We start from the raw sequence: 10,328 nt of genomic DNA on the forward strand, positions 1-10,328 counted from the left end.
AGTTTTGTTGACATTTAAAAGGTCACCTTTTTGGGGGTCGGATCTTTAGCTGTCTTAATGCTGACGATGACTCGAAGGCCCAAGGATGGAGGGAGCTTGTGAAAAAGCAGGACAGCATTGTACCAAACCTGACTGACTCCCACTGCCAGGGGACGTGACCGTCACCTACGGAGGCCCCGTGGGGACGCGGGGCAGTCCCACCGGGCACACAGGCGCAGCTGAGCCATGCCACGTTGTTCTGATCCTGAGTTCCACTCGGAGTTTGGAGCTGCTCGATTGCAGACTGAGTGATCGTGTGGTGTGATTAGGGAGATCGTGGCAGGTCCCCCCTGAGGTCCCCGCAAAGGACAGTCACCTCAGATCTCACACCTCGACCACGGGAATGAGCAGGAACCCTTACGGATCAAACCAGCGATGTTCGCAACTCAAATTCCAGTACTTTAATGCTTTATTTTTTTAAATATGGCTAGTTTTTGGACACACTTTGGGTCCAGCCCGCACTTGTCATGGGCATAAACGATCCCACAGCAGAGCCGACTTGGTCTTAGCGCGTGAGCGGATCAAGCATAGTGTTTGTGGAACGTGTCATCCAGGGAGAGGAAGGGACAGAATGAGAAATTAGGACATGGTCCCAGCTGAGTCTTCAGCGCTGGAAGGTAAACAGCCGTTTAACTAATCTCCAGCTTCTTCTGTACAGTGGGGATGGTTTTCCCACCTTTGTGAAACGAAATGAATGGGTAAGGGCCAAACAGTGTCCCTAGAGGCAAGTGGTGTCCCCAGGGGGCAGGAAGGCCACGCCTGGTCCGTGTCTCACGTGTTTATTCAGCTTTTCACCTGTGTGGTGGACAATCTCCCTGCCGAACGTCAACGCAGGCGATGTTTGACTTGAAACACGTGTTCGTTTTTTGCGCTTCTTCGCTTTTCTCGTTCTCACTGGTCCTTGCGAAGTGACCAGGAGTAGGAAGGGCAGCCAGAGCAGGACAAAGGGCAGTCATTCAAAAGCAGCACGAAGACAGGGGTTCTCGCGTTTGCACAGTCTGGGCTTCTGCTCGAGCGGTGCCGTGTGAACGATGCCTGCACGCGGACAAGAACCGGAGAGAATCTGTTCAGCTGTGTCCGGAGAGTTAGACCCCGGGCAGTCTTTTTCCCTTTTAAAACGTCACCTTAAATACGCTGTTGTATTTTTATGATGGATACAAATGTGGAGGAACATTGAACTCTCTCCGAAGCCTGACGTTGGCTCCATGAATAATAATTATGTCACTTCAAGTGAAAACATAAGTACTCTGCAGGCACGTGGTGGTCTCACACTGCGGGGTGGGGGGCAGCGTGAGGTCCAGCTTCGGGGTGGGAAAGGCGGGCTGTGCCGGCGGCCTCAGGGACGGCCGGTGGGACCCTGCCAGGCCTCCTCTCGGTTTGCACAGCCTCCTCTGGCCCCCACAGTGCAGTGTCCACCGTCGTGCGGGCCCCGCCGCGGGCCGAGCTGCGTCTCTGGGGTTCACCCACTTCACAGACGTGCGTTAACACTGAAAAGCCAGCTTCACCGCGGCACAGCTGACGTGCAGTCAAACCCGCCATTCCGAGCGCACAGCCGGCGACGTGCCGAAGGCGTCCTCCGTGTAACCACCGCCGCAGCTCGCCGCGGGTCACTTCCACACCCCGAAGCTTCGCTCAGGCCCCTGGTGGCCAGTTCCCGGCCCCTCTGCCCCAGGCACCCACGTCTCCATCGCATTTTTGTATCACACGCCTCAGATGGCGGGACACGCGTGGGAAACAGGCTTTCTCGGGCACTTTGCACGACTGCTTGTCCCTTACGGACGGAAGTCGGCACATGTAGAGGATGCACGGATTCCAGTGACGTGTCACAGACGGGACACGCCCATGAACAGCACCGAGGTCAAGAAACAGAGCATGGCCAGTCCCCCCAAACCCCAAACTCCCCCCGACCTGGGGAGCCACTGTCCTGCGGACGAGAGTCCCGGAGCTGCTGACGTGGCCGTTACAGACTCTTCCTCTTCGGTTGGAAAAGCTAAGTGACAGTCGGATTCTCGCCTGTATTTTGTGATTTGACCTTTTTTTCTTTTTAATTTTAGTTTATTGACTCATCTGAAGTTCTGTAAAGATTTTGAAGTTGACAATCACATAAAAGATTTTGCTGCAAAACTATCTTTGATACCCAGCCCGCCTCCTGGACCACTCCATTTGGTAATTATCGTATACTTTTCCTTTGCAAACAGCAAAAGTAACATATTGAAGAAGGTTTCAACGTTTTAAATGATTTTTTGGGTTCTAGCTGTGTTTAAATCATGCTTCTCAAGTTCCTTACAGAAGTATATTTACACTATTTCTAAAGGTAAAAAAAAAAAAACTAGAAATGAATTAGAAATTCTTTTCTAAAAATTTAGAAATGAAATTTTGTTCTAAAGTCAAACACGTAGGCTTGAGTGTTGCTGAGTGGCTCGTGGTGAACAGGTACCTTCGGTAGGTTAGTTCGTTACTTGCTGTGCAGGAAACACAGAATCTGCTTAGTTTACAGATTTCCCTTTTATTCGTCTGGAATATTGGGTATTACATTTAATTGCTCCATGTGTTCACCTGTCCATTGTGATCAACGCAAAGTCACTGGTTTCCTACGTGTGTATTGTCGTTATCGACAGCGCCACCGTGTCATCTAATTAGTCGACAAGCATTTCCCAAACTGGGTTTCGTGGAACGCTGGTTCCAAGATGTCATTGGCTGGTGACGACGTGCGGGTTCCAGGGTTAAGGGAAGTTGGAGGGACGCTGACCACATCCTGCCTTTGTCAAGTAAAAGGTCGGACTCTTCAGCTGTGTGACAAAACCTGTTTGAGTCAGCATTTTTCAAACTGACAATAAGGTGCTTCCTTTTTAAAAAAAAAAAAAAAAACCCAGCCACTTATTAAATAACCATCTTGGAATGTATAGTAAATACTGGAGCGGTTTCCCTTCTGGAAGATTATACATAGAAATCTCGGTTCTTTACATTTTGGTTATTATCGAGAGTTGGAAAATTCTTCTCATCAGGAAACGTGTGATTATGAACTTAAAGTGTATATTTGTGATGTTACCCTAAACCTGGCAGTCTGCTAGGGAGGTGCTCTTGCCAGATGCGTCCTGGGCCCAGGGTCAGAGCGGCCCGTCCGCCTCGGCCCCACTTCCCGACACCTCTCTATGGGGGCTTTGCGCGAGGCACTCATCTTCGCTAGGCGGATCACTGGTATTTTTTTTTATCGTGCAGCGAAGCTGTCACATTTTAAGCTCTCGTCCCATAAACTCGGCGAGTATTCGTTGAGGACCTGCTGCCACGAGCGAACAGGATCCCCGAGTTCAGAACGGTGTCAGGGTCGCCGGTCATTTATTCCGCCTTTGAGCGTAGCAGTGCGTACATCGTGCTCACACGGCCTTCCGGGCCGCGAGCGGATGAGCCGTCGGTGCCTCCGTCCCCGCCACCCCCAGTGGGCAGGTTTCCGGGAGGTCGTCACTGGCACCTCTTCACCCCACACTCACCCTACGCCTCATGCCCCCAGCCTCTCCATCCTCGGATCCGACGCTTCTCCTGTCCCCTCTCCCCCGAAGTGCTTTGCCTGCCCGGTCAGGGCACTTCGGGGCTGGGCGGCCACCGTGGGAGGCACGGCCGCTCACGGTGCCGGCCGCTCACGGTGCCGGCCGCTCACGGTGCCGGCTGCTCAGCTCGCCGAGAGCCTGACGGTGGGGTGGGGGGGTCTGTTTCCTCCTCCGTGTCCCCCATGCCCTTTAGCACACAATAGGTGTTCGTGAACGTGGAATTCAGTGTTCTTTAAAAATATCATCTAGAAAAGTAAAATGTCTTAAAAGTTTTTGAATTACATACCTTTGAGGAGCTTTGACTGTTGAAAGCACTAAGCACACACACTATCTGGTGAGTGAAAACAGTGTCTGCTAGCCACGGCCGACAGGTGAGAACCCTTTCTGCTAGCTGTGACAGGTGAGAACTGTGTCTGCTAGCTGTGACAGGTGAGAACTGTGTCTGCTAGCTACGGCCGATTCGAACACGCTTTAGAACTCGTGCTAGTGGGGACGGTGTCTGGGTGGCAGCTTGTCTTTGTCTTTCCAATGAACAGTTTGCTGGCCGATTAAAGCGCTAAGGACGTTTGGCTGAGAAAGGCGCCAAGTGCTCCCTTTACGATGACCCTTTACTGGCGGCCTTGTCTGTCTCCGGCTGTTTTGTTGTTCTGGGACCTGCCAAGGGGGTGGCGTGAGTCTTCAGCAGTGACTTCTCGCTCAGACGCTTCTTGAGCCCAGACAGGGACTCTGGGTGCGTTGTGGCCTCTGCTGGCAGCAGCCCCCTGAGCTGACGACAGGAATTGGCCTTGGCAGGTCTTTAACATGAAGCCACTACAGATCGTGTTCCCCGCGAGAGCGGACCCCGAGAGCCCGGTCATCGACCTGGACCTTCACCTGCCCTTGCTCTGCTTCAGACCTGAGAAGGTGCTGCAGGTACGTGCCCCCCACGCCGTGTCCCGTGCCAGGGGGCTTGAGGGGGCATCACACCCACCGCTGTGCCAGAGATGACTCAAGCGCCAGTGTCTGCCACGGTGGACAGACCCAGAACGACACCACTACTCGGAGTGTTAACTTTTTTGCTTAGAGCTGACATTCACTAGCAGCGGTCCCCAGCCTTGGGCACCAGGGCCCAGGGCTCCTGTGAGCATCTAACGCCTGATGGCCTGAGGCGGAGCTGAGGCTGCGATGCTGGTGCTGGGAGCAGCTTTGCTCCGCCACCCACCTCCTGCTGTGCGGCCCGGTTCCGAACAGGCATGGACCAGTACCTGTCCGCAGCCGGGGGGTGGGGACCCCTGCACTATAGTACGTGCTGTTTGCAAATAGCACCTTTTTTGGGGGGGTTGAAGTGGCTTTTGTTTTGGGAGCTGGAGCAGGGAGACGGGGGGTTCTGTCCTCCCTGGTTTGGTTGGGGGGCGGCGGGTCACGGTGTCTGTAGCTGCTCGCGCCCCGCCGGGGGCGTGTTTGTGTTGATGGCGTGTCGCCCGCAGGTCCTGACGTGCCTCCTCACGGAGCAGAGGCTCGTGTTCTTCTCCTCCAACTGGGCGCTGCTGACGCTGGTCGCCGAGTGCTTCGTGGCCTACCTGCACCCCCTGCGGTGGCAGCACACGCTCGTGCCCATCCTGTCGGAGCAGATGCTCGACTTCGTCATGGCGCCCACGTCCTTCCTCATGGGCTGCCACCTCGACTACTTCGAAGAAGTCAGCAAGGTCAGGTCCCGGCCGCCTGGTCGGGCGTTAGCTCCTCGGGAGCTGGTCGTGAGGACCGATGGGAGGGAAGCTGCCTTGAAAGTGCCCGAAGTGAGGGCTGGGCACACGGGGCCACCGAGCAAGGGCACCAGCGCCTTCGCCGTTAGTGTGTGTGCGCTGGGCGCCACACACACGCACAGGCATGCACGCGTGCACACAGTACACACACGCACAAACGTGCACGCACATTTACATGCACACAGTACGCACACGTACACACAGCAGTATATGCGCATGCGTGCACACACGCACACACAGCACACACAGCAATGCACACGCTCACCTGTGCACACGCACACACGTACAGAAACACAAGTGCACGCGTGCGCACACGCACACACGCACACGCACACACACAGAAACATAAGTGCACGCGTGCACACACATGCACACACACGCACACAGTCCACGCGTGTGCACACATGCACACACGCACGCACACACACACATACACACAGTCCACGCGTGCGCACACCCTGCACTGCCTTGTTTGTCCTCATGCCGCCCCATGCGGACCTCGGGCCGTGTGTCCCGCGTGGCGCCCCGCGTGGCGCCCCGCGTGATGCTCCGCGTGCTCCGCATCACGTCCCCGCCCACGTCCATCCGCAGCAGCTCAGTGAGGACTGGGGGAGTCGCTGGGACCCGGTGGTGGGTGCAGCCTCTGCTGCTCCGCAGCTCTGTGACCTGGACTGGGTTCGCGTTCCTCCCTCCGCCTCGGTGTCCGCATCTGTGAGGTGGGCGCGGTCACATCCCCACGGGCAGGGCTCTGAGCCGAGGACACCCACAGCTCGCTCGGAGCGCCCGGCGGCTCGGCGGGCAGCGGCCGGCTGCCGTCGCTCGTATGTTTCTCCTCCCTCCGTCCCTCCGTCCCTCCGTCCCTCCGTCCCTCCCTCCCTTCCTTCTGCTTCCGCTGTTCTGCGGACCTTCTTTCCGGAACACGCATGAGCCTTCGGCACGTCGCTGCGGTCAGCGGGCTTCGCAGCCTTGCCGAGCTCTCTTCTCGCCGTGTGACAGGCCCGTGACGGGGCGAGCTCTTCCGTGTCCTACCGTGGCAGGGCGAGGAGGGCGCTGGCCTCGCTGTCGTGGTGAGGATCGAGGGGGTCGCTGGGACGCTGGCTGGCGTGCGGTCAGTGCCCGATGAGGATGAGGCGCAGCTGTTTTCCCTGCTGTGCTCGCCGGCGATGGCGGACATTTAGATGGTGGCTCGCGTCGTGGGTTTGTGACACGTGTGATGTTGGCCGCAGGCAGAGTGGGCTTGGCTTTCTACAGTTTTATTCAGGTGGTATAGAGAGAGAGGTGGCTGGCGTGTGCCAGCCGGGCCCTCTGGGGAGGCGCCGGATGTCACCCAGCGCTTGCCAGAGCGAGTGACTCACCGGGGACAAACACTCTTTGAGAAAAGGCCATTCAGACCTTTATGGAAGGAACGGAAAAACGTCACCCAGCCCTCCTTGCAAATGAGGAAAAAAATAGGCTGCCTCTGAAGTTTAAAACTGTGTTTCTTTTTTTAGTCATTTGGAGAAAACAAATGTCTTGCTTCAGACCAGAAAGGACAGGTTTTGTCATGTTTACATGACAGTTGCAGTTAGCAGTCACGCAGGAGTCCCTCGTAATGACTTCCTGTTCTGAGGGCTTCAGGACGAGCAGCAGGTGTTACTCAGGTGGTTTGGGTTGGAGGCTTTTGTCGCTGGTGCTGGGAGCTGGGCAGCCACCCTGCGACTCGCCTGGCCGTGACTGCACACGCTCGGCGCTCAGGCTCAGAGAGGGCAGCGCCAGTCACCAGGCCGCCACTGGACCTGTGCGCTGGCCCTGGGAGGTGCTGTCTGTGCGTTTTTCATGCGAGGCGGGACCCAGCCCGGAGTGGTGAGCGGTCACGCTCCAGGGGCTGTTGAATTGCAGGACTCTAGTGCATGCTTCGTTATTGGCGTATTTTGTCACAGATAAGTCTTTACAAATAATCCATGAAAATATTTCAGAAATTCTAAGTGTGTGTGTGATCGCCGGGCCTCGGGCCCTGCCCACACCCCAGTTCTTGGACGGGCGGCTGAAGAGAGACGTGGGTGTTGCTTGCTGGAGTTGCTCTGGCCGCAGTTCTGGAATGTTCTCTTCAGGCCCCCGGCAGTGTTGGTACCGGGGCAGGTGGAACCCTGGCAGTGTGTACTGGAATCTCGACTCAAAGACACAGGCATTGAGCTCGTTAACGTAACTTGTGGTATTTTCTGCATTTTGGGGTAGAGAGTCTGAAGCTCCGTGTACACGTTAAGATGGGTGATTTAGTTAACGGTGACAGCATCTTAGAGAGTGCGGGGTGTGTTTGTTTTTGGAGGGGCGTGCCAAGTTGAAACTCACATGCGAGCCTTCATGCTCCCCTTACAGGAAGCTGACGGTTTGGTTCTGATAAACATCGATGATGGGACCGTCACCCACTCCCGCGACGGTGACCTGGCTGTCCCCGGCATCCCTCTCCTGGCGGCACAGACGTTTATTCAGAGGTAAAGCCGGACCCAGCACGCGTTCGAGGCCTCTCTGCTCACGTTCTGAGCCTGCCGAGTCGCATAAACTCTCTCCAGGGGTACCTTTTTCAATGCCCCCCAAGTTATCAATGGGTATTGTAAACGTCCTCAAAGCATTAACGCCCCCGCCCGGGCACACCCTCCCCCTGCCGCCTTCTCTGCGGCCAGCGTCACCTGATGCGTTGTGCGCCGTGCTCAGCATCCGTCTGCTCCCTGCAGGGTCCAGAGCCTCCAGCTGCACCACGAGCTGGACCTGGCTCACCTTGGCGCCAGCACCGACCTGAACAATGGGCGGGCCCGCAGGTGGACCTGGCAGCAGAGGTTGAACAGCCAGATACAGCAGCTCACCCTGCAGCTGCTCGTCAGCATCTTCAGGTATTCTAAGCTTTTCCAGTGTTGGCAAGAGGCCCAGCCCGCTCACGGGCCCATGACGGCGGCATCCCCCAAATCCATGGCGGCGAAATGCTTTTCTTACGATCATTATATCCGAGCAGCCCCTCGGGGACTGTGTTCTTCCAACTCCAATGCTGCCAGGGGGTTGGGGGGACTTCTCTAGCTCCATCTCTCCTGCAAAAGACCCCCAGTGGGCGCTGTGCTGGCCGAGGGCTCAGGTCAGCCCGGGGAGGGGCGCAGACGGGCTAGAGCGCCAGGCCGGAGCGTTCGGGACATGCTCGGTCCGACTGTTGGCCCGTTGCTCCTCGTCCTGTAACTGTCACCGTCAGCATCTGCCGTGTGCCGTGGGAAGCGGTCCCTGAGCTCGGACTGGTCTGTCTGTCTGTCTGTCTGTCTCTCTTTCTCTCTCCGCCCCCCCAGCATCTATCTGTCCCCCCCTCCTCTCCCTGCTCCTTGCAATGCTTTCCTGGGCCCGTGGGAGGAGGCAGCTGGAAGGACCCCCCACCTGGGACGGGTTCGGGCCAGAGCTTGCTGACTTGCCGAGATGCTGGGTGATTATTTCAAAACCAACATTTTAATGGCCGAATTTTTTTGATGTGTATATTTACATAAAGTCGTTCGTTAGGAAGAAATGGGATGGTATGTCCCGGGCACGTTGTGTATCTCTTTGCTCAAAGCCATATAATTCGTGAGGTCACAGATACATAGTTTCCTTTTGTTCTTTTAAGACAAACTCTTTCTTGAGCGAGGTTGGATTTTAAAAAATACTGTCTAAGCTTGACGAGTTCATTAAAAAGCAGAAAGTATGATTACAGGTCATAATACTTTATTCCCTGTTGATGAAGGAACTTTTCCCCGAGCTGGGTTAACACGTAGACCCTTCCCGGTCACCAGCCGTGTGGAGCTGTTTTTCTTTATGATTAGGTATTGATTACTGCATCTTCATTTGCGTCAGGAGCCGGGAGGCTTGAAGCGGACGGTGACACTCCCTTGCGTAGTGTCATGCCAGTGGGAGGGAACAGCTCAACCACGAAATAAACCCAAAATGTGTTGTTCTAGGGGTCGGAATCTTTCTGAAGAACGGGGCTTTTCCAAACCTGTATTTCTTGTCATTTTTCTGCTAGTCTAGTAGCAGCATTTTTTTTCACGTATTTGGAAGTATTTCAACACTTAGACTTTCTTCCTTTGTCAGGGAAGTGAAGAACCACTTGAATTACGAGCACAGAGTGTTTAACAGTGAAGAGTTTCTCAAAACGCGGGCCCCGGGGGACCAGCCATTCTACAAACAGGTGAAGGGCGTGCGTGGGCACGTGTGCGTGGGGTGTGTGTGCGTGGGGCGTGTGCGTGTGTGTGCGTGGGCGTGTGGGCGTGCGCGTGCGTGCGTGCGTGAGTGTGCTTGCGCGTGTGGGCGTGCACGCTTATTCTTGCACTTTCCTGTGCTGAAAACTTTTTCCAAAGTCAGTGTATTCAGCCCCTGTTAAGCGTGTTGGCATTTTGAAAGGTGTTTTTAGCCTCTTTCCTTCTGATCCTTCGGCCATGTCTTATTTAACTGGCTTTTTAGAGTATAATTTGCGTAGAACAAAATGCACTCACTGTAGGTACCAAGTGTGATGAGTTCTGACAAATGTGCTCGCCTGGGCGACCCCTTCCGCAGCCTGGACTCAGAACCTTCCCACCACCCAAAGGGACCTGGAGCCCTCCCCCTCGCCGTCACCCCCACTCCAGCCCGGCCCCCTGGCGGGGAGCCCATCCGGTCACCCCGCCCCCACCCCTGGAAACCCTCCCCGTCACCCCCAAACCCACCCCATCCTGGACCCCAGGGGAGCCCTCCCCATCACCCCCCCACCGCCCCCTGGGGGCTGTGTCTCACTGCAGATGAGTCCCCCGTTGGTGCGGTGGGCGGGCCATGCTGCCCCCTCCCCAGCAGCAGGACCCCGCTGCGCACGTGCGGCACCCCGTGATTTCCCGCCCCCTGTTCACGAGCACTAGCGTTGTTTGGGCCTTGTCCCTCCTGAAGCGGGGCGTCTGGGGGCCGCCGCGGCTCGTGGGGAGGCGACAGCAGCCTTTCCCCAGGGTCGTGAGCCCTCCGCCTCCTCACGTGCCCGGCTGGGCGAGGC

General features: G+C 56.2%; 1 protein-coding gene across 1 annotated transcript in view; it reads left to right on the forward strand.

Moving 5' to 3' along the window:
• DENND3 (DENN domain containing 3) overlaps positions 1 to 10,328 on the forward strand; it is a gene marked incomplete at its 5' end in the record, with an annotated part of 35,354 nt that overhangs the window by 3,926 nt on the left and 21,100 nt on the right. Inside the window, 6 exons of the mRNA XM_025047591.1 lie at positions 2,094 to 2,205; positions 4,377 to 4,496; positions 5,051 to 5,269; positions 7,682 to 7,797; positions 8,038 to 8,193; positions 9,404 to 9,500. Coding sequence (XP_024903359.1) covers positions 2,094 to 2,205; positions 4,377 to 4,496; positions 5,051 to 5,269; positions 7,682 to 7,797; positions 8,038 to 8,193; positions 9,404 to 9,500 — 820 coding nt within the window. The remainder of the gene's footprint in view (positions 1 to 2,093; positions 2,206 to 4,376; positions 4,497 to 5,050; positions 5,270 to 7,681; positions 7,798 to 8,037; positions 8,194 to 9,403; positions 9,501 to 10,328) is intronic.

The sequence above is a fragment of the Pteropus alecto genome, unplaced genomic scaffold, assembly GCF_000325575.1.
Source record: "Pteropus alecto unplaced genomic scaffold, ASM32557v1 scaffold105, whole genome shotgun sequence".
Lineage (NCBI taxonomy): Eukaryota > Metazoa > Chordata > Mammalia > Chiroptera > Pteropodidae > Pteropus > Pteropus alecto.